Raw genomic sequence first — 24,135 nt, 5'->3', positions numbered from 1 at the left:
ATGGGTACTTGTTACTTCATAAACTTTTCTCCTGTGCATTTTTGGACAACACCAGGATGACGTGTACAAAATGTCTAGTGTGTGTGTGTGTGTGTGTGTAATGTAGCTCTCATCTCTAAGGCTCTATGTTGGACAGTTTCAGGTTGGTGTTCCTGGAAAACAGAAAAAGTTACACTGAACAGTATGTTTATAGGCTATGTATAACTTAAGGTCTCTCAGTGGCCCAAAATCATCTTGAAAGTATATCTCATATGATGGAGAGGCACTTGATGACTTCATGGATCAACAAGTGATGTTCACTGTCTCAACTGTTGGCAAACAGATAAGACTGCAAGTTTCACTCACCAGCAGTATGTCCAGTTTACCTTGGCTGGACTTTTGGTCATGGTTATGCTACTCTGTTTGGTAGATGCCTTGGACTCCTGTATAAACTGCCCCAATGGGTTTCAGTCTCATCAGACCATTCATTATTATGGCAATACTCATCTTTGTGCGTCTTCTATGGACTGAAATTAATCTTTGGTTTTAAAAGCATCAGATTCTGGCAGTTTTATTTGTGAGTCTGTAGCTACAACAGGAATGAAGCCATGAACATTAACAACATCAACAAAAGTCTGATGGCTGACAGAAAGAGTGGTCAGGTCTCTGAGAGCTGTCTCTCACTTCAGTGACTAACTCTTTTTGATTATAATCCCTTGTACTCTGATAAATGTAAATTCTTCAAGAATAAAGCCTTTTAAGTTTAATAACACAAGAGTGAAAAAGGACATGAGTAAAAACATTTGTCAGTGGAAGACACTATAAGGTTCTTGTTACAGTGCCACTTTCTACTCTGTGGTATCTTCAGTTTTATTGATTTCTCTTTAAGTACTTGGGTAGGGTCCTGATAATTAATTAGAAGCTCAATTAGAAATTGTTCTACATATTTAAACTGTATTCTCTTAATTTGTGATTGCATTTAGCAAAGAAAGACACTGGACAAAAAACACTCTAAAAGAATGTATTTATAAAAGGAGGTACCATTATTGGAGAGAATAATTGTACTGAGAACTGCTCTACACTAGGAAGACATATTGTTATATACTGTTAACAAGAATGCTATTTTTTAGGGCTCCTACCTATGTCATTTTTTTCATTCCCATCAAAAAATAAAAGAGATGTGACCTATTAAGTCTCACTGCTTATCTACTTTCATATCTTATGTCCATGTATTTATGAGAATGCAACTGTGATTACATAGGTGAATAGCCCAGAACATTAAGTAACTTAGTTGGGATATGACCAGTTTTCTATTATAAGGCTGCCAAGTCTTGAATGCATGAAAAGTTTAAAAAAATATTTGAACCTTTGAATTTGGCAAAGAAGGTAGAAATGCATGTTATGCCTGTATACTACAATCACAACAGTACAGACATTGTTTGTTATTTACTTGTAATTGCTTGTGCTTTTAGTAAGGCAGAATTATACTGTTCATTATCCCATTAAAAATGCAACATTTATCTCTTATTAAAAGGGACTAATTCTTATCTAATGGTATATACATATTACACATATTCATAATAGTTGTAAAATGATAACAAAAATTATACCATTTAATGAATGTTCATTTAGTCTATTCCTTGATTTTAGATATCATAATGATTTTTTTTTTCTTTCAGATGGATTGTGATCAAGCCTGGTTTTATACATATAATACATTTTTTTCAAGATATTAATCAGTATATCAGAATTATATTTTTATCTAACATTTGATGTTTTTAGCAATATTATAAATATAATAAGCAATTATGTATCTTATATTTTGTGCATGTTTTTCCCAATCACATTAGTTGTTTGAACAACTGTTTTGGTGTGGACTACATTAAGCTGGTGAATTTTATTTTTTTTATTAATTTTATTCATAATATTGCTAAAACCATCAGTGTTATAATTGTAACATGTGATGTATGGTTCAATATTTTATGCTTTATTTTATTTCTCAGACATTTGGCATAGCAGAAAATGAGAATTTTGTCATTTGTACTCTCAATCGAGAAAACATTTGTGATGACTCTTCATTTGATACAGGTAGGTTTTGTTCATTTTTTTAATTTGTGTATATTTTATATTGGGTACTTAGAGTTTAGTCAGTTTCATTAGAGAAGGTTGTATATATGAATGGTCAGAAAGGTTGACCTATAGTGTTGAAAAATTAATTGAAATTTTTGTTATCAGAGTAAACATCATAATCTAATATGCATAATCACTTAATACTTACATTTCAGTTTGACTAGTACATAAATAATGAGTACCATTTGTGTGTTTGCTACAAGAGAAGAGCCCAGAGGGTACTAACTTCATCATTATCTTATCAACAGGACTAACAGAAAACAACAGGTGACCCCCTCAGAATGCCTTGAAAAAATTTGCATGCGCTCATCTACCCATATAATGAAAACTTGCCAAAGATTATATCAATATCTCTAATAGTTTCTGATTTACAGCCCTGTAAAATTTAATTAATTTTCCTTTATATTTGGCAATTTCGTTTTCAGGTAACTTTGGCTGCTTAAAGCTGCAAGAGTAATGGTGGTAGAAGGCTGAATATTGCCACACTGACTGAATTAATCTTACAGAATTCAAAAATGTCTCAAATCAAGTTTATCTCTATTAGGATTTGCATAGTGAGGCAGTAAAATCAACTGAAAACCCAAAATCGAAAAAAACATTGGTTTATGTTGTAAGCCATAGCTCTAAGACTTAATATGTTACAAAGCCGAATGTTTTTTCAAATTTCCTATAACATATCAGTTGATAAATCAGTAATTGTTGTAATTAAAAGTCTGTTAGATCTCCTGTAAAAAAAATTTAATTGCATGCAACTTTTTATGATTTAGCTAAAAATAGCCCTACTTCAGGCCACAATTTGACCATGTCAACAGTTATTCAGCCTTTTCAGATTTTTACCATATATTCATATATCTCTGAATATGATCTACAAAAAAAATCAAGATGGTGTTCAACCTACTTTTTGAGTTATAATTTTTTAAAGTATCCTCTGTGGGGGTCACCTACAGCCCCCTGGATGATTTGACATGGAATGACTCAATTTTATTTATGAACTTTCTTACTGTATTCTTTTTTTTTTTTTTTTGGTAATCTTTACTCCAAACAGTGGGATTAAGTGATTTTGTTAGGTAATAACTGGGAGTACTTGCATAACTGTACTTCCATATAGATGTGCTCTCCATTTTGAAAGAAAGCTCCCAGAATGCATATTAAACAGCTTGACATGTTGTGTTGATTTTGAAGAACAATGTATATTACTTTCATAAGTTCAGTAGAACATCCAATTTCAGTCAGAATAAAAAGAAAATGAAAAATAAGTTGTCATTGAGCAGTTTGAGGTGGTTGATGTGTTCAAATAACACACACACACAATTTCATATTTATAATGCTTTTCCAAGAAGTCAACAAGGCAGAATAATAAATCACAATTTTTTATTTCTTAAAAAATCGTGTCTTGCATTTAGATTACTGTTCTTTCATGTATAACATCTCTATAATTTATCGAGTTCACAGACACCAAGTCATCTTTTATTTTTTTGCTGTTTATCTATTTTTTTTTTGCATTTTTATTCCTTCTCAAAGTTACCTAATTAAAATTATTGATTGAATAATTTGAACTGTTTATAAATATCACTTTAATAGTCAAATCAAATTTTCAAAAGTGATAATTTCTCAGTACTTTACTAGTGTTAATATGCCAGAAGTAAAACTTTTTGCTCAAACTGTAAACTTTATAATTTATCATAAGAACTTATGAGTGGAAGTAAAGAATAATGTAATATTATATCAACAACACTACATGGGCTAATCAGACTAGACTTTTGCCTAAGTAGCAGGACTCATCTGTCTGATATACAACAGGCATAATAGTGGTTAGGACATTTTATGTCAACAGTTGTGTGAACAACTGTTTTGATGTTAATTAGATTAAGTTGGTGAAATGTAATTTTTGTTAGTTTTATTTTTTTGTGGAAGACTGTTTAAGTTGGGGTCAAATATTTTGTGGTTGAGGAGTGATAAATGGCTCTCTGTCATCTTTTTTCACATATTCTCAATTTGTTTTAGCAATCTTTCATGTATTCATGTGTGGCTGTGATTAGTTTAACATTGAATATAAATCATAAGAAACTGTACAGTATGATAATTTTGTTTTGTTTTTTTTTCATTTAGAGGAAAATAATATTTTATTTTTTTATTTCTTAAATGCCACTAAATGGCATTTCATTTAGTTTTTTACATCTTACATTATAAGATGTAAAACTTACATCTTTTTATTGGGAAGGAATTATAGAATTTATTTTTAAGCCTTCTGAATTTTAAGGTATTTATAGCAAACCCACTAAGTCAAGGTGTTACCTATAACCATGAACATATTCATAGACTATGGTGAGAATTGATGTCTGGCTGTGGACTGTTGAGAAGAGATAGGTTAAGAACAATATGTAATTTGATGGCAATTTATTTCATAACTTTTTGTCTTACATCAAACATTACTGTATAAAGTATGATGCAACAAGATTCATAGAATAAAAGTAGATGAACAAAACTCTTGTTATTATTTAATGAGTAGGACAAGTTTAAAAAATATTAGTATTGTACAAGTCACTTTGTTATGGTAAACTGGTACTTTAATAAGATGTGTTTTATCTATTGCATAAAAAAATTGTAAACTTTGAACTTAATATATATTTGACAGAATTGATGTGTAAATTATGAAAGTTTGAAATTCTTAATTTATTTAGGCCTAGTTCAACTCACAACCTGAGGGTTGCAGTTTCAAATCTCTGTCAGTGGACATGTTTGTCCTTTCAGCTTTGAGATATAAGTGATGGTCAATCTTGCTAATCATTGGTAAAATAGTAGTCCAAGAGTTGAGGGTGGGTGATGTTGACTAGCTGTTTTCTCTCTAGTCTATTACTGGTAAATTAAGGATGGTCATTGCAGATAGCCTTTGAGTAGCATTGCACAAAAAATAAACTTAATTTATTTAGTTAGATTTGGGGGAAGGACTCATTAACGTTACATTTACATATCCAATTTTAAAGTATCTCAACCACAATTGTGTGGATTAATTATGCATGGTAGAAAAGATAAAATATCCTGGTATATTCTGGCAGTACTCAGAAAAGTATATGGTTTGATTTCTGAAATTTATTAAACACACTAATAATATTAATTTTTTAGGAATACCAAATTTCATTTTAGGTATAGTTTTAACTATTTTTGAAAACCATTTGTAGAATGTAATTCATTTCAGATATTCATCATTGGCATTATTTGTGTGAAATATGGAAATAAAAGATCTCTCTAGTATGAGTTTCTTTGGCCCTTTTTAAATAAAAAAGATATTTCAGAAAATCAAATTTCTAATATTTGATAATTTGCTAGGAAGATTTTTCTTTTAGGTAAGTATTATCAATACCAAAAATAATTTATGTCCATAATTATAATTTCCTTTATTATCTAAATAATCAGATTTTTTAGTGCAAAAATAATTTAAAATTATGAACTACTTAATAACTTTTGAATAAATATCCATTTTTGTAATAACATTATGCCAGATTATTGTAACTGCTGTGAAGGTTTCTCATCATTTATTGTGCTTGGGAGTAAGTTGAATAAACCTGTGTTTATATTCCTTGTAGCTCTTAAGAACGATGTGAGCATGAGCAGTGTAACTGTGTTAAAGGATATTTCTCAGGATCTTCCAGCTCCAACAGAAGAAAAAATTGAATATTTGCCTCATTATGACACACTTCTCAAGAGTGGAATGTATGAATACTATGCATCTGCTGGGCAGGATCCTCTACGTGAGTGATTTGTTATTTGAACTTTAACTGTTCAACTGAAATTTGATATGATGGAAATTACTTTTGTCACCTCCTTTTTAATATACGACATTTAATTCTCTAGCAGAAAAGGGATATAGGGAACTAGGGAAACTTATAATGTGATTGTAGAGTCAGTAGGTGTTAAATTTCCTAGGATGAGAAGTATCTTGAACATACCCTTTATCCATGGTCTGTGTATTAAATACTTGTTTACAATAAAATACTAAAATGGATATATATTGAATATTTGCATGAAAGGGTAGTATTTGGTACAATAGGTAGGGTGATATTATAGATTGTGTTACTGAAAATGAGCATTTTTTTTGTAAACATTTTGAAAAGTGTAACTTTATATAGATTTTCCATCAAAAGAAACTGTAATGAAAGTTTAATAGTAAGCCAAATATTTTCCCTTCTTTGAAATTAGAACAAAAAAATTATAATTTCTCTGAAAGAAGTCCACATGCTGCCTGAAGGGGTCACTTGTTTTAACCACTTACACTAGTATATAGTAGTGTGTTGTCTGTCAGTAAATGTACATTACAATGATGCCACTTAAGAGATGTTAACCCTTCAGTATGTAATGTCACAACAAAAGTAAAATGTGCACATGCCATGAATCATGAGAATAATTTTACTCTCTGTAAGCTACAAATAATATATGAACTTCAAAAGCAGAGATAAGAAATAATTGTTTTATTTACTGTTTAAACAGAACACTTTTGGGAACCATACAGGAGTACATCTTGTCATAATTATATTTGACTTCTAAACTTTAAAGGACAAATGAAATGTTACAAAAGTGTCATTCAGTTACATGTTTATTGATATACTTTTACGTGGTTCATATTTCCACAAAATTATTATCGATGCAAAGTTATAAAATTTTGATATGTGAGAATTTTGTATTTGATTAGGATTAATGTATTGTGGAAAACATGATAGGTGATATTAATTAAATATCTTTTGGTTTTTGTTTCAGCATATGCTTTAGCAGAATTGATTGATAATTCTCTCATGGCAACAGCTCACAATAAAGGTTGTAGAAAGATAGAACTGAGACTGGTAGGTATCGAAATAAACTTGATATAATGGTTTAAATCTTAGGAACTTTTTATTCTCTATCTGGTGCTATAAATTTTGCACAAAACAATAGTTTAATTTCATGTATAAATATGCTAATTAATACACTCATGATGTTCAGTGTCATAATCTTAACTGGCATGCTTTTTTTTGCTTAAAAATCTTCAGCATTTGGATCCAATTCCAGTGATTTTTGTCATAGACAATGGATGTGGAATGACAGCAAGTCAGTTGAAAGATTGGGCAGTATACAGATTGTCAAAGTTCCATCGGAAAGAAAATTCTAAGCAGAAGTGAGTTAAGATATTCATAGCATTATTATCCAGAAGGAAAAGTTAAGCATCAATATAAATATAAACATTTTTATTTTCTGGTTTGTATCTAAATATCTTTCAAAGTTAAAATGATTAACTGGTAAAATAGTTAGAACTTCATTGTAAAAATAAAATCTGAACTATTGGAGTGAGTAACAGATGCAAACTTAAAGTTTTTTTAAATATAAATTTAAAAATTAAATGAAACTTAGGGAAGCAACAGTCTTTAGTACACTTTCTGTGTAATACTTATTGCATTAAATTGTTTTTTTTCTTGTTTACTTCTGATGAAATAAACATACACTTAAGTACAACAATGTTTATATTCTTGATGTAAATACTGATTTATAAAAGTTTTTTATTACTTTTAAGAGTGAATTTGTTTCTGGATGTTAAAATGCTTGAAGTAAAAGATTTTGAAAATATTCATATTCCTTTTTTTTTATGTCCTTATAAAGTTCTCCAAAGAGCCAGGAAAATTTTGGTGTTGAGATTCCACGATTTTTAAACAGTGAAATATCTTACTTTGGAGTTGGAGGGAAACAAGCAATATTTTACTTAGGACAGAGAACCCGGGTGAGTGCACTTGTAGACTGATTTCCTATAATAAAAGGTAACTTAGTTGTTAATGATGTGTTACTTGTGTTGCTGTTGTTTATTTTAGTTTGTTTACCAAACCATGATAGCAAGCTTCAGTTAACCTTCAGCTGGAAAATTGACCAGGAAAACCTATTTTAACCAGGAGTTTCTGTGCCTATAAGTATCAAGACATATGTCTGCTCAGTAATTTGGAGTAACATAGATAATTAGCATAATAAGCATTCTGTGTTTGCTACCTTCTAGTAAAATTTTATGTTATCAATATTAAAAAAAAGGGTGTATAAGGGGAAGCATGGTTCAGGGGCTTTGCTATTTGAACTCTCAATTGGACAGTTGTAAAATTTAGGCTGGCCATTGTCATGCTATTGTGTTTTTGAACAAGAAGACACTTTATCCTACTTGTTCCACTTTACTCAGCCATGTGATGGGTGCCAGTTGTTAGCTGTGGGACTCAACTGTGATGGACTGACACATACTGGAAGGGAAGTGAGCCAGCATTCTCATTTGCTTGTGCCATTTGAAACTGGAGTCCAAAAGGACTGGCCTTTCGTACTTGTCAAGACATGGAAGGGATTTGATTTTTTTTTAAACTAACGTGTGTGTATATATATTTATGTATGGAATGGAATCTATTTTTCTATAATTCGTTTTTTGATATACATAACATTGTAGGAAGAATGAAGGTCAAGTTTACAGATATATTATTATTCTTTGTATAATTCCTTTAACTAGTGTGTTTTTATACTAATTTAACTCTTGAAACATTGTTAACTGTTTAACTGTGGAGCAAGGTGCATTGCACCCAGTACTTAACTGCCAACAGAATTTGCAGATTATTGGTAAAGATTACAAGACTTTTGTATGCAAAATATCAGGTTTTTGAATTAAGATTTGCTCAGGCATTTTATCTTTCAGAAAGTTGACCATTCACCATGTAAGGTAATTTTGATTTTAAATTAAGAGAAATAATTTTTTTCTTGTGAAAATTATCAAATTTTATTTGTGTAATGTGTAACCTCCTGAATAACTGTCAAACTTTTTTTTAGAAAAGTTTATCTGTTACTTTCTCCAAGAGATGGATTGAATATAAGACAGTTAAAGAAAACTTATGTACATCAAATTATGGATAGCAACGTATGATGTCCATAGTGTGGTGGAGATAAAATCCAATTAAAAAAACAATTACATATTTCACCAGAACACTGTATTAGTATGTATTTTAAAGAAATGTTATCAGTTTCAGATATGTATTGTTTTCAGTTAAGTAAGACGTCTCTAATAAAATGCAAAAAAGATATAAGGAATTCCAAATTTTAGATACCTTTGTTTATATTTATTTATCAAGAAATATATTTGATTGTCTATTTCAGATGATCACAAAACCCAGAAATTCCAAAGATGTCCATGAGTTTTCAATGTCCAAAGATGATTTTGAGAAAAAAGAACTGAGTAAAACATCAATATACAGTGGCATGATTTTGAATAGAAGGGTATTTTTCTTTTGAATTAGTAACTACAAAGCTGTGACATTGTAATTGCTAGTTACTAGTATTTGTCATCAGTTTATGTTTAACTGGTCCAGTATAGTGTTATAATATTTTATCTGAAAGCCTTTTTGTGAAATTGTAGAACAAGGGTATAAGATATAATTTTTTTTCACTTAAAAGTACTTAACATTTGTGTATATAGAAAAACTCAAAGCATCAGGCTTCAAAACCACATCATAAGTTAATCAGTATAAATATTCAAAGTCACACTATAAAAGAATTGTTGTGAATACTCATAAAAATTGGAGGCTGTGGTTTGAAAAAAGATCCTTCAACCAAAAAAAAAAAAAGACATGATGAAGCTAGAGATATCTTCTAGCTCTGTTAAAATGAAATAATGAACAAATATTTGAAGTTGCCCAAGACTTCAATCACACCTCAAAATCTATGGCTGTTTTCATGAGAAAGATGACCACAAACTGGAATTGTAACAATCCTATTTCACCCCATAACTATCAAGTCCCCTGAAACTTGTTTGGTATGTTAACATCAACTTGGAAGTCACAGATTTAAGTTATCAGAAGATCTGTTATAAAGTTATACAGGAGGTAGAGGGAAAGATAACATGATAGTTCTCTAAATAAAAGGAAAGAAGCTTATGGTAATTCTGTTTTATTGTTATTGTTAAGAACTAAGAGAAGCATGGTAGATTGGGAAAGTTACTGTCTTCAGTATTACATGATCAAACATAATTATAATATCCAAAGTATAAACTAACATTTGATAGGCATATCTTAATCATACAATTTTTAGCTTAACATAACATACTTTTGTGAAACTTTAAGTTCTGTGTAAATTTTTATATAAATAGGCTGGTGATGCTAGTCATATTTCTCCTGAAGAAGAATACATGCGGAAAGTAATATTGGAAGAAATGGGAGAGGACAGTTTTACTTGTGTTGTGATACAAGAGATTGTGCCTGATCATGTTACTTACTTGAAGCAGAACTATGAAAATTTGTGTCGAGAGTTAGCGTAAGTAACTATAGTGCACTTTTTGTTTTGATATTATGTGTTTACTGCTGTTTGCTGAATAAATTAGTTTTTATGTATTGGTAAAAAATGTCAGATTTATGTACAGATATAATAATTTTGTATTTTAGATGAAATGCATGCTTACTGAGTTTTTGTGAAATGAATGAGAGCTCATAATAATTGTATTTCATTAGTGGTTGTATATTTTTAACATAATAAATTTTACATTCGTTGAGCACCCAGTATTCAGTATTGCCGAGTTTTTTTTCAATATGAGGTTTGTCTGAAAACAACTTTTCAATAGCTAGGCCTAACCACCTTAAGTGTAATCTCTTATAGAATAATATATTACTTGCATAATGTATTTTATTGAGATGCCTTCATGTTTCACATTTTTTTACCTTGTTTTCTACATCTTCAGTCTTTTGTTTTGATATTTAATACAGAAACTTACTATTCAAAATGAAGGTGACATGAGAACTTTTTGTTTACTTTTATTTTGACAGAATACTGGTGTAAAGAATTTGCTTGAACAAAAAATTAATTCAAATTATGTGAGATATTAATATTACAGATACCTGTGATTATAATGAAAATGTACAACTCAGTTCCATAAATTAAAAATACCTCAAATGACTTGTACTGTTACACACAAATACACACGTTTTGAATTTGGCCTGTGTCCCACTTCTACATTTTATAACAATCTGATGTCAATATATTTTTGTTCAATATGTTAATAAACCAAAATGTTTTGATAAACTAAAAAAAAGCCAGCTGAGATACTGTACTGCAGGAAACTTTATTTAATTGTCTTCTGTGAGATAACGAGATGTTAAGGTGCCACTTGAAAAAGCTGTTTGATGAATGTTTACTAGAAATAGTGCATTTCATTGCTGTGAATATTATACATAGATATAAATAATAATAATATTTATTGAGGAACCTACTGAAATGAATGCTTAATTCATAAATACAATAATAAAAAGTATTACAATAGTAAAGTTCTAATTTTAATAAGTACAGAGTTTTAACCCACAGTTTCAAGTTATCATTAAATAATAAATAAAAGATACTTTTTTTTTAATGTAAATCTCACATGATGATTTGATATTACGGGTTGATTCATTGTAATTATTAAAATCATAACTTTCCTACTGTAATAGTTTTTATTACTATATTTTTAACTAATTATAAATCTTGTTACATTTTACTGAAATTGTGGGAATTAATACATTGTAGCTGGTTAGAACAAGCCAATGGTATATAATTGGTTATCTTTAATTTACAATTTGTTATAATAATGAACTTACAAGTCGTACAGAAAAGTAAGTTGCATCCATTCATACAAGTATATGCTGTGAAAACATAAAAATTTAGCATTATTAACGTTATTCTTACAAATGTATGCTAACAAAATGCTAATGTTTATATAATATAGCCAGAATACCTAAGCACTGTAATGGTAAGTTCATTTTTACAATGCAGAATAAAAAGTAGGCATAACAAACATGATTTTGTTTCTCTAAAAACAGATAGGAATACATATTTAAGTTGTCATATTAGAAAAGTGAATGCTTTTAAATTTCTTTTTTTATTGTATTTTGTTTCAGTTAAACTACTAAATCATGAGCAGAGCTTCTGTTGAAAGAGGCATTATGTATTAACTTTTTTTTTCTTCTTCTAATAGTGCCCAATTATCATAAGATATAAACCTATTCTAATATTTTTTGTTTATTTTATAATTTGAATATCTTTATATTCATATTTATATCCCCTCTGTGTGGATTCCTGTACATGGTGAGGGGACCTCCCAGGGAAAGTTCTGTTCTTTCAGTTTACCTTCTCTGGGATCTAAACATCCACCCACATGTTTGCCATGCATGGTGACCTGTGAAGGGGAGGAGAGGATCCTGGTGATTGAGGGGTTCAACCCTAACACACCACTTTGGCCTTGAATTACTATAGACAGGCAGCTTTGGGGTGGCCCCACTTGGGTCATTTGGCTGGTCCATGTGGGCTTGGGTTAACCAAGTACTAGTGTGGGATGCCATCAACAGGTGTTGTGAACATTGTATCTGATGCTGGTGTTTGGATGTAGTGCTCACAAAACCCTGACATTGCTGCAGTGTCCTTGTTTGACATTGTAGTGCATCCCGTTGTAGAGCTCCATGGTGGGTGAGGTTGGTGGGCACTGAAATATTTCTTTTTTTTTTATTATGGATCCTCCAGATGTGATGAGTGCCATTGATTATCTGCCTTTTGTCTAATTTACCAGCTCGAAATTAGGAACAGTTTTGTACAGATAGCTCATTTAGTTTTGCATGAAGTTATAATACATTAAGTTAATTAGCCAGCTTGTATGACATACCTGTAGTTGTGCTGAAAGTGGGTTACTATGAAAATACAGTAATGTAAAAATATAAAATGTAATTTTTAAAGGTATAGGTTTAAATATTTAGTTAAATAACTATCTAGCATAGGAAAGAAACATTTTTGTCACATAGTAAAAATTGAGGGGATGTTTTCCAGCCTTCTCATTCTGTAATTTAGTTTTCTATTAAAAATTGCATGTACATGTTTGCATCCACAAAAGTAAATTGAAATGCCACTAGTTAAGTTCACAAGTCACATAGTATATAATGTTTGTCATTAACTGTATTCAACCTGCTGACCATTTCTTTCAAACACATTAGAAATTAAACTTTATTAATTCACTATTTTATTATTAACTGTGTTCATCTGAAATAACAACAACTAAACAAATTATAATTTTTGTATGTTTAAAAAATGACAGTATTTTCTGTTTGCTAAGGCTAATAGTTTGTTAACTGTACACTAGGGTGGCATCCTATATAACATTTTATTCATCATAAGTTTTAGTTGTAATGTAGTTTTTTCTTTATTTTGTTTGTAGGAAAGTTAGTTGGTTTTAAAGTAACTTTTTTTAAAATGTTATTTTAATTTCCATTTACTGTAGAAAAACAGTTATTACAGTGCCAAATTTGTTTTGGAAGGCATAATAAAAACAAATGCACATTTTAGTATTTTCTTTACTTATTCTGAAACTTGAAAATGGTAAATGTTCATAAGTTTGAAGGGGGAGGAAGTACTTACTTTCTTTGCTGGCAAAATATTCCCAACTTGCATGCCACTGTTTTAGAAGGGAATGTGTATGTTCTTGTGAAAAGAGTTAAAAAATGATTTTTTAATAATCTTGAAATTAGTTTTAATGACTAAAACAGTAGGAAAAGTATTTTACTGCTATCTTTTGTGAAAAGGCATATCATAGTAAAAGCATCATATGCACATAAAACAAATATGTATATAATACTTTTGTTATTAATTTTTCAAGAGATCTGAACTTTTCTTGTATTTCAGACATTTTACAAACATTTTATCTTATTCCTTGACAGATTGTTAAGGCAGAGTATTCATGATGAAACTTTGTAGAATGAACAACTGCCTGTTGTGGAGACACAAGTGTAGAGGACGACATTTCAAAAATCTTACATCTTTCCACCTGAAGACAAAAGGTGGAAAACTTTCAGAATGTTGTCCTCTACACTTGTGTCTCCACAACAGGCAGTTGTTCATTCTACAAAGTTTCAACATTTTATCTTGTCTTTGGAAAATGGTATTTCAAAATGATGAAAAGTGCTCTTAATTTTTGTTTAGGCACACATATCATTACTATATTCATGGACCAAAAGGAAACATTTTATCACCAGAAAAAGGACAGAAACTTCTCTCCAAATTTAAAATTACTGACATAGTGGTGAGCTATGGGTTTTTTCACTTTAGCTTTAGCATAAGTAAACTGAATAACATGTTGATGTTGATGAAGTAATTTATGAAAATGATTAATTTTTACATGTTTCAAATTATCCAACTCGTAGTAAGTTGTTCCAAATATGAGCCCTTACAATTATTTTTAGTTTTGGCAAATTAAATATCTTATTATTGATAATATATGTTTAGAAAATAGCTTCTAATCCTGAGTGCAACTATACATCCGATGAACTTTACTGGTTCTTTTTCTTCCCTTCTGTATTAACATAGTGTACTGTCTGAATTTATAAGCCATTGTAAGCTATAACTTATTGTGAAGAAAATTATAATTTCGGCTACTATACATTTCACAAACATAAAATGCAAATTTATATATTCTGTCGTGTTTATCTTAGTGTGTAACACAGCAATCAGTACCTTAAGAAAAAAACGAGCATTATTTTTATTTCTACAGGTCAAAATGTATTCAAAAGGTCATCAGTCACCAAAAGTAACAAATCTTAGAGATGTAACAGATGACCTGGAGACGCAGTTTATTAGAACAGCCGCAAGCTGCTTTGAGTTCAGAGGTTTGATGAATGGTAAACGAGTTGTAGAAGGCCTTCTCAGATATCACCCATTTTTATATGACCATGAGACGTATCCTTATGATCCTTATGGTAAATGTAGAATTTTGTTTTAACTCTACCACAATTATTTTCTCACTAGTACAACAGTTTTGTAGGAGTCAGTAAAGTGAAAAGGTCGTATTGCCACAAAGAGAAGTATTTTGTAATTGATAGATATGAAACTCACTTCATAATTAAAATGAGCTGTGGAAACATACTGACATTTATCGCTGTTTTTGTTGAAATTTATTAGATGAGAACAAAGGAAACAAAAAAGGTGCAAAAATTAACAGGAGCACTGAATAAATAGGAATTAAAGTTTGATTTTCAGAAGTCTGTGGTGCAGAAAGAATTGAACAGAATTTGTTTGTAGTTTAACCCAGTGATGGTGGATGCCATAGCAGTTTATGATACTTGTCTCTTAAGAATTTGGCTAGCAACTAAGTATATGTAGAAATGAAAGATTTAATTAATAATGTACTTGTATATATATTTATGAATAAATGTTAGCATTTCAAATTATATAATAATTATAAGAGAATTATCAATAATATTACTCATAGCTGTATACATTTTTAAAAACTATATAAATATCTGTATAGTAATATTTATATGGTAATATTTATAGTATTGTTATCATATGAACAAATTGAACAGTGGTACCCATGGCTTCTGTATATACCTGTTTATTATACAGATAATTGGAATTGGATAATTGTATAATTATATTGTTACTACAACTGTATGGAAGTTGTGAATACAGTGAATAAAACCAGTAGTTGTGTGTCTGTTGTCAGTTCTGTAGACACTGGCATGAAATCAAAACTACTGTTGGCTTTCAGTCTTTACATTTAACACTCTTTTCATGAATGATATTTATGTGTGGATTTTTAATCATTTGTGGATCTTTGAATTCTACTGTATTTTTTTAACAGTAAACAAATATTATAATATTCTGAGACTTAGCTATTTTTCCCCTGTCTTCTCAATGATCAATTTTTTAACTTGTATCCTTTATCATTCTTTGATAAAGATAAAAGTTTATTTACTACTAGATGCACTTTTAATAATGTTAAATGTTTGTTTTTGGTAAAGTTAGTTGTAGTAATCTGTCTGTCAGCATATAAGGATGTAGAGCCCTTGGGGGGGGGGGTGACACTGGGTGTTTGATCTGAGCACTGACTCTATAGGTGACCATTTTGATGTATGACAAGTTTGTTTAAGATTGATAGAATAGCATGTGGAGCACAGAGGGGCTCCATGGATGACACAAAAGCATTATTGCTTGGATCTTATCTCCCACTCATCTTCAATGCCACTCCTTGGAATGTTCAGGGGTTTAAGAATTATAAACAGGCATGTGCACATATTCTTTTTTTGTTTAGGTTAGTCTGATTCTAAAGAAGTCTAATGCACTTAAGCAGTGTATAAATCTCTGAGACCTCTCAAAGTGTGTTCACATATTATTTCTTCAAACATTCTGGTTAAACCATTAATTTCTCCTGTAACTGAACCTCTCTCCTCCCCCTGATTTTTTTCTTTTTCATTTTAGAAGTGTGATGGTGATAGTTGTTGTTTTGATTTTGGTATATCTAAATGAATATAAGGCTTATGTATTTATTAACTGTTTTAGCACTTCCTCAACCAGAGGATGAAAATGATTCTGTTATGGCTGATACAAAACCAGGAAGAGGAAATCGACCCATGTTTGAATGTTTTTGGAATGGCAGACTCATACCATATACAACTATTGATGAACTTCCATGGTGTGCTACTCCAAAGAAACTAAAAGATGTTCCAGTAGAATGCTATAACAGGTGCTTTTCTGGTATATTTGTTTAAATTTAATTCTTTTTGTAACAGCTAACAAGTATTTTTTTATTGACTTTGAAATTATTTTGGCCAACCAAAGGGGTCATCAGAGCCACCTACATAGTCAAAACTAATATTTATCCATGAGATAATGTGGATAATTTCTACACTGGGTTGATTAGAAGTATGTAGTCTCACAAAAGTGAATGTTTTACAATTATTAGAATGTATTTATTTTGTCATTCCTACTAATATAAGGAATGTTTCGATCATATAAAGCTCAACCAAATTCTTGAAGTGAGTATATTGTGCATTTAAGTAATATGAGAAAAAATTTCAACAAATGTGTTAAACTGATGTAAGTGTCCAATTAAAAAAACTGGATAGTGTTGAAGGTTACATTTTTATTCTTTTAACAGAGTGTCTGGAGTGCTTTGGACTGATGACAGTGTTCATGTAACCACAAACAAACAGACATTCATTGATTTGGAGCGACAGCTGTTAGACAAGAATACCAATTTTGTTCATGTGGTTGATGGCCAAGTAAGAAAAAGTGAATATCAACCTGTGTAAAAGACGAATATAAGTATGAATTAATCTGCATATTAGTGCTATTGAAGAGTTACTTTCATGGTGAAAATATGCAGGAACACATGATGAAATTGGTTTTATGTTTCACTGTAAAATGCATTAAAGTAAGTTAAACGTTTTCACTATGGTACTGAATAAATTTCATGGATGCTAAGGCTTCAGATCTCTAAAAGAAAATGTATTTTTACTCTGCCTGTATTGTGATGAGCAGTTGGATTATTTATTGTTTGATAATTATTAATTGAAACATTATTAATTACTAAAGTATTATTTGTTATGAAATAAAATGAAACATTCCTGTAGTTTACATTGTGATGTTTTTCAAATTAAAATGTTACAATTCTAATCAAATATTTTAAATTTAGGTAAAAAGAGGGGTAATTTCAAAGGAATTTCAAGAATGGCTGAAGACTTGTAATGAACAGTATGACAAACAGGTGATGTTCCGAAACTTTCATGGATATACCTCTCGTTCGGACGTTCAGAAACACAAGCAGTTTCCATGGGCAGTGTTTTATGCCATTGAGTGGGATGGTAGAGTGTATAAGAAAGGACAGTTAGTAAGTTTTGTCTTAAAAATTATTTATGGGCTTCACTGTAAGTAAACTTTAACAGGTCTTGGTCTAACCTGTAAACAGTTGGGGTTAACACATTATCTTTGGAATATCTTTCATGGAGATTTAAAATTAGAGAATTAATAATTGATAATCTTCCATGCTATTGCTTGCTTGCTTTTAGTCTAATGCCAAAATATGCTGAATTATAGGCTGTAGTTCTCATTAATATCTTGGGCATTCCATTTAACATCATATGTGAGGCCACAGAAGTTTACTGCAAATTTGAAGTCCTTTGTAGCTTAATACGTAGATGAGTTTTGACAACCAAACCAATATTCCGCATCAGCATCCCTACTGTTATTTATTTTTGTCATATATTACATGTAGTAGATTTAAGTTATATGTGAGTGAACTGAAATGTCTCTGCTGCTTGTACTATCAATGCTGCTTCCAGTAACATTTTCTTTTGAAGTTTTTTGAGCAGTTTTTCTTCATGGAATTTTGGCTAACTATTTTTTATGGCAGCTGCTGTTCTTTGTAAACCAAACTAGCAGTGTATTATATAATATACTAAGCATGTGTTTTTTACTAGTAGGTTGTGTACTACCTCATTGTATTTCTGATAACTTAATGTGCATAAATTTTTGAAACTGATTGTGTAACATGTAAAGAGTAAAAAAAAAGTTGTGTTTATTTTTCTCTAGTTTAGAAAAGATTGATTTATTTTTCTAAAATTTAAGTATCTACGTCCAGGGTCTTGATAAAAAAATCCAGTGTTTTGTATCTGTTTTGCAGTTTTTGATTTTGTTGAGGTCTTTTTTTTTACTCTGTTGGTAAAAAGACCTGCAAGCCTGTAATATATTTTTTGTCAATTTTGATGAAGACAACTTTGAAAAAGTTGAATGTGTTAGACTTGTAAAGTTTCAGGGTTTATAGTAATGTTTGTATATCTGATAATGAAAAGAAGTTTTCAGGAGATTTACCTGTTATTTTTTCACTATATTTATTTCACAATTCTTTCATTTTTATTATGGAAAAAATTACTAGAAATGTAACAAAATGCTATGGAACCTGAAAAAAAAAGCATTTGAATAACATGAGTGTATCATATTTGTCACAACTTTTCTTTTTTAGTTTTGAATTTTATTTTGTTAGGTGCGTACACAAAGAACAAATCCTATTATCATTGGAAAAATTGAAAAATTTCTCTTGTTTGGAGAACACAATGAAGATGTATTTGCCACAGGAGGAGACATGGAAATCACACAGGTGCTTGTATTATACTTTCTTTCCCAAAACTGTATGGCTGATGTTTTTTATTTTACAAAACAGGAAAATTTCATTCTAGTAATGATGCTTCTTTCATTTTAGTAGCTTCAAAAGGTAACAACTCTGAATAAAAATTAACTGCACATTGTTTTTTTGTGGTAGTCAGATTTGAATGTGAAAAGTTTCCAATGTAAAAAGCAGCAATTGTTTTTCTCAAATGTTGAATCTGAATGTATTGTCATGCAGTTTGTAGTCACTTTTGTAGCAGCAAAAAGAACCTTTTTTAATGTATTCTTCACTACCAGCACTTGGTAGCGATTTTCATAAAGATAGAAATTTACCCTTCTGGTAGCACATGGTGTGATGTAACACTTGAATTTGATCTCATCTTTACTTAGTATTATTAGATAATGCAATAACTAAGTATTGGAAAATATAATTACCTTCTGTTTGTTTATTCATGATATAGTGTTCAAATTGAAATTAATATTTATAATTAGTGTTTGTAACTTTCCAGTTGCACGTTACATTATGTTGGTGGAAGAAATGTTTTTTTTAAACTGTTATGTAATGTCTAAAATCTGTTTGGAATTTTTTATAACAATGTTTGTCTTGTCACATGAGCCATGGAATATATGTATACTTTTCTTTTGTAGGAACCATCCTGTCTTTATAGTGAAAGCAAAACTTATCCTTTGGCCAAGTTAGACAGGAAGATTGGAGAAGAGAGCATTAAGAAAATTATATCTGATGAAGAGGAAAAGTAAGTGGTAATCCATATTCAACTTTATCTAGATTATTCAGATATTTCTTATAAAAGGTTAATTTTTGTTTAAAAAAATCAGTTGTCACACAAAACCTAATATACAGGTGTTCATAAAATGCTTGCTAGGATGTGGCAACAAGCATTAGTGAAACTTTTCTTTGAAATTTGCACTCCATAGACAGGCTTGGCATGGCCAGATTGATAAGGCACTCGACTCACAATCCGAGGGTTGCGGGTTCGAATCCTTGTCACACCAAACATGCTCACCTTTTCAGCCCTGGGGGCATTATAATGTGATGGTCAGTCCCACTATTCATTGGGAAAAGAGTATCCCAAGAGTTAGCAGTTGGTGATGATGACTAGCTGTCTTCCCTCTAGTTTTATACTGCTAAATTAGTTGTAATGTCTAATAGCTTTGTGCAAAATTCAAAACAAACAAAAAAGTTCCTGTAATATTCATTAACCAATAGGCTTATTTCTAGTTTTAACTTGGAAAAGAGTGAAACGTTGTCAACTTAATATAATAAATTAATACCACAATTTCTAAAGGTGATTTTGTTTCAGATTCATTTTATTTTACCACCTTCGAATTTTTCTAGCTATATACACACACACACACACACACATATATATATGTATCATGAGTACTTAAACGCATTTCTGTATTATGGTAATCGCTTGAATGTATTCATGGCCAGGTGGTCAAGGCACTTGACTCGTAATCTGGGGGTCGCAGGTTCGAATCGCCATCACGCCAAACATGCTCGCCCTTTTAGCCGTAGAGGTGTTATAATGTGACTCAATTCCACTCTTCATTGGTAAAACAGTAGATCAAGAGTTAGCAGTGGGCAGTGATAACTAGCTGCCTTCCCTCTGGTCTTACACTGCTAAATTAGGGACTGCTAGCACAGATAGCCCTTGTGTAGTTTTGTGCAAAATTCAAAACAAAACTAAAACAAATAAAACACTCCATAGACATGGAATTTGACACTCTGCAGAAATACCATTTTCTTGTTCTTCTAAGTGAATGTTGTGTTTAAAGAATGTTTGCCCTCTAAACAAAAAGAATGTATGTTCATATGAGAACTAAGGTTTTTGTGACATATTGTAGTTAATTCTCACTTACATGTTCCTACCTATTTATTTATAAAATGCTTTTTGTAGCAGAAAAATCTTTCAGTTAGTTAAAATGTTTCATTGGGTTAACATCAGATGCAACAACTACTTAAGCTGTTTATTTGAGCAGAAACAAACCTGTGTGAAACGAGTAATGCAAGATCACAACTTTCCATAAGGGAACTGTCAAACCTTGAAGCATCAGAATGTTTGAGGTAGCCTTGGTTGGTACTTTTATACAAAGTTGTTCCATGTATATAAATTTCTTTGTGAAAAGATCTTGTTTGAAAACTCTGCTGTAATTTTTTTCTTTAGGTTACCTGACAAACTTACTATTTCATGGCCTGAAGGAAATGAAGTGAAGAATGCAGAAAAAATACCAGTAGGGAAACTCATAGGTATAAGATTCTGTTTGTGTAATGTACATATTGAAGGTAACTTGTAGGTGTGAGGTTCTGTTTGTGTAATGTTCAGCTTTCATCTGCTCATAAAACTCTGTTTTATGTAAGGTTTGTTTGTTAGTCATGCCCATCATAAAATTAATATTTTGCTAGCTTGGTTATATCAAGTTGTGTTATATTATGTGGTATGGTTATCAATGTTGTGGTAGATCTTATTTGTCTAAATAAAGAAGTTCATGTTAACACTTGGTATCAATATTAGTTATGATTCCCACATTTTTTTTAATCAATATTCATGATATCAACAGTCTTATAACTTACTGATGCTTCTTTGTATATTTTTAGGTCCTATCAAGGCAGAGGTATTAAACAAACGTGGAGAATCAATCAGTAAACTTCCAGGATCAACATGTAATCAGAAAAAACTACTTGTCGAACTGCAGGTGCTATGGCATTGTGAGTTTTAGTGCATACAAGAGCATAAGCTCTGCCTGTAACTTTAATTGAAGTTTTTTGACGTACGGATATCTTGTATATTAATATACAAATAACTTTTTAACTTTTCATGTTTGTAAGATATTTTAATAATTTCCTGTGGTGGTTTAGTGGTTAGTTTCTTTTGAATCTTATGGGTAGCTACAATAGGGCTATCACCACTAACCATCCCTAATTTAGCAGTGTAAGGCTAGAGGAAAGGCAGCTAGTCATCACCACCAACTCTTAGGCTACTCTTTTACCAATGAACAGTGTAATTGACCATCACAGTATAATACCCCCATGGCTGAAAGGATGAGCATGTTTGATGTGATGGTAATTCAAACCTGTGAGCCTCAGATTATAAGTTAAATGCCCTAACCACCAAGCCGTGCTGGGCCAGGTTTAGTGGTTATTGTGATGGAATATGAATCCTGTTGCCACAAAACTGCAATTTACACTTTGGAGCTTTAGATGCTTCATAGGAATGGTGATCAAATCACATTATTTGAATAGAATAACTAAAAAGTTGACAGTGGGTGCTTTTGACTAATTCCTTTCTCACTAGTCTATTCAATATAAAGTTATGGACACTTATCTAGTACAGATAGCCCTAATATAGTTTTATGTGAATATTTCTGGGTACACTTTGAGACAATGAACATTATGCTATTATTCTTACAGCATTACTAAACAAGTATTTTTGCTTTCTATATAGAAGATATGCTGCTAGCTACTTCCTGAATGGTTATACAAGCTACTGTATATATTTTAATTTTATGTGGTTTATACACTTTGGAAGAAAGTTCAAGAATTGAGTTTCACTTTTGGCTATATGTTGTGAATTATGATTTGCATTTGTCTGTCTTTGGTTTTGGGTTATTTCTTGGTTTGTTTTCTTTTAAATCTTTATTGGTCTTGTTTTAAAAATTACTTTACTTATTTGCCACTACAAGTATTTCAAGCTAGGCTTCAACCTGTTAGAAACAAAACACTGTAAGTGTTTGATTTTTTTTAGTTTATGTACTTCTCGCATTTTTTTCATTAAAAGTTACCACAGGTAACTTTAAAAGCAAAAGCTATCATGAACCAAGATAGTAGTTCATAAAAAGAATTGTAAAGAATTGCACAAAACACCAACAGAATGAATTCTCAAGACAGATGATATGGGTATTAAAACTTAAATTAAAGTACAGAACAACATTTCGACCTTCTTAGGTCATCTTCAGGTTAACTTTTTTTTTGCTAACCTGAAGATGATCTAAGAAGGTCAAAACATTGTTCTGTAGATTATTTTAATTGAAGTTTTAATACCCATACCAGCCATTTTGAGAATACATTTTTACTTTAAGTGGATTTCTCATCATCATAAACCATAACAGAATGTTCAGACAAAAAAAAATACCTTAAACAGAAAACATTCAGTTCAAGTAACATTTTAACACCTTTACTATTGGCTGCTAAAGCTGTACACATATAAGTTGCATAAAAAAGCATGCACATTAAACTTAAAAGAAAAAGAAAAATCTGCTCAAAATGGTCCATTTGTAATTCATGTTATTACTCTCATGTCAGCCTGCAACAAAATGGCACCCAAACTTTTGTAAGGGCTATAAAGATATTCAAAGGTTGATTTACTTCTGCTATATTTTACATAAATTAAGAAACATCATACTTCTAAGGGAAATGATGTTATCATTACCCTTTGAAGTTAACCTTTTTACAATTATCTAGTTAAGAAAACTTAAGTACAGGGTGTAACAGAAATTAACAGCCAGTGATAGATGAATGTTATATGATTGTAACATGCAGAGACTCAGTGTCTTGTACATTATAGAGTTGGTGCTTTTTGGGAGTCAACCCCTATATTTATTATATGTATGAAGTGACAACCTTATAGGCTAGTTTCTACCTATGTTTATTATCATTACAATATATAAAGTTAGCATCAGTATCTGGTAATACTTTGCTCATAGTTAAGTATAAAAAATCTGCCAAACAAGATAAATAAAAAACTGGGAATTTAAAATTCTGTGTAAATGGGATCATAAAAAAGTAAATAAATATGGCTGGATGTACTATGGAAGTTACTTACTCAAACTACAAAATCATTTTTTGACTTCACCAAATGTAACTCTAGGTAACAGTATGGAGCAAAACCAAAGTTAGAAACTCTACTATGTACTGGAAGAAAGCTAGGGCATGTTAAAACACCATTAGTATGGTCAGCATATGTTGTTTTGTTTAATGAAGAAAATTCTTTATTTTTTTTAATATTTTAAAGATTAGCAAAGAACTATCTGTACCAAATGTGGGATGCATCTTATTGGCTTCAAGTAGATGGAAAAATG

At 30.7% G+C, this 24,135-nt stretch overlaps 1 protein-coding gene across 3 annotated transcripts in view; it reads left to right on the top strand.

Moving 5' to 3' along the window:
* The window catches only part of LOC143233692 (structural maintenance of chromosomes flexible hinge domain-containing protein 1-like), a 97,394-nt gene that overhangs the window by 6,191 nt on the left and 67,068 nt on the right, over window positions 1-24,135 (top strand). For all 3 annotated transcript variants that reach the window (XM_076470196.1, XM_076470197.1, XM_076470198.1), the window contains exons 2-17: window positions 1,983-2,067; window positions 5,694-5,858; window positions 6,862-6,944; window positions 7,131-7,255; window positions 7,735-7,852; window positions 9,247-9,366; window positions 10,235-10,398; window positions 14,077-14,176; window positions 14,645-14,849; window positions 16,432-16,615; window positions 17,030-17,153; window positions 17,567-17,761; window positions 18,914-19,027; window positions 19,684-19,790; window positions 21,225-21,307; window positions 21,656-21,766. In XM_076470196.1, coding sequence (XP_076326311.1) covers window positions 1,983-2,067; window positions 5,694-5,858; window positions 6,862-6,944; window positions 7,131-7,255; window positions 7,735-7,852; window positions 9,247-9,366; window positions 10,235-10,398; window positions 14,077-14,176; window positions 14,645-14,849; window positions 16,432-16,615; window positions 17,030-17,153; window positions 17,567-17,761; window positions 18,914-19,027; window positions 19,684-19,790; window positions 21,225-21,307; window positions 21,656-21,766 — 2,083 coding nt within the window. The remainder of the gene's footprint in view (window positions 1-1,982; window positions 2,068-5,693; window positions 5,859-6,861; window positions 6,945-7,130; window positions 7,256-7,734; window positions 7,853-9,246; window positions 9,367-10,234; window positions 10,399-14,076; window positions 14,177-14,644; window positions 14,850-16,431; window positions 16,616-17,029; window positions 17,154-17,566; window positions 17,762-18,913; window positions 19,028-19,683; window positions 19,791-21,224; window positions 21,308-21,655; window positions 21,767-24,135) is intronic.

Source organism: Tachypleus tridentatus, chromosome 12 (assembly GCF_004210375.1).
Source record: "Tachypleus tridentatus isolate NWPU-2018 chromosome 12, ASM421037v1, whole genome shotgun sequence".
Lineage (NCBI taxonomy): Eukaryota > Metazoa > Arthropoda > Merostomata > Xiphosura > Limulidae > Tachypleus > Tachypleus tridentatus.
The sequence above is the reverse complement of the archived record's forward strand: the minus strand, read 5'-3'. Positions and strand labels throughout refer to the sequence as shown.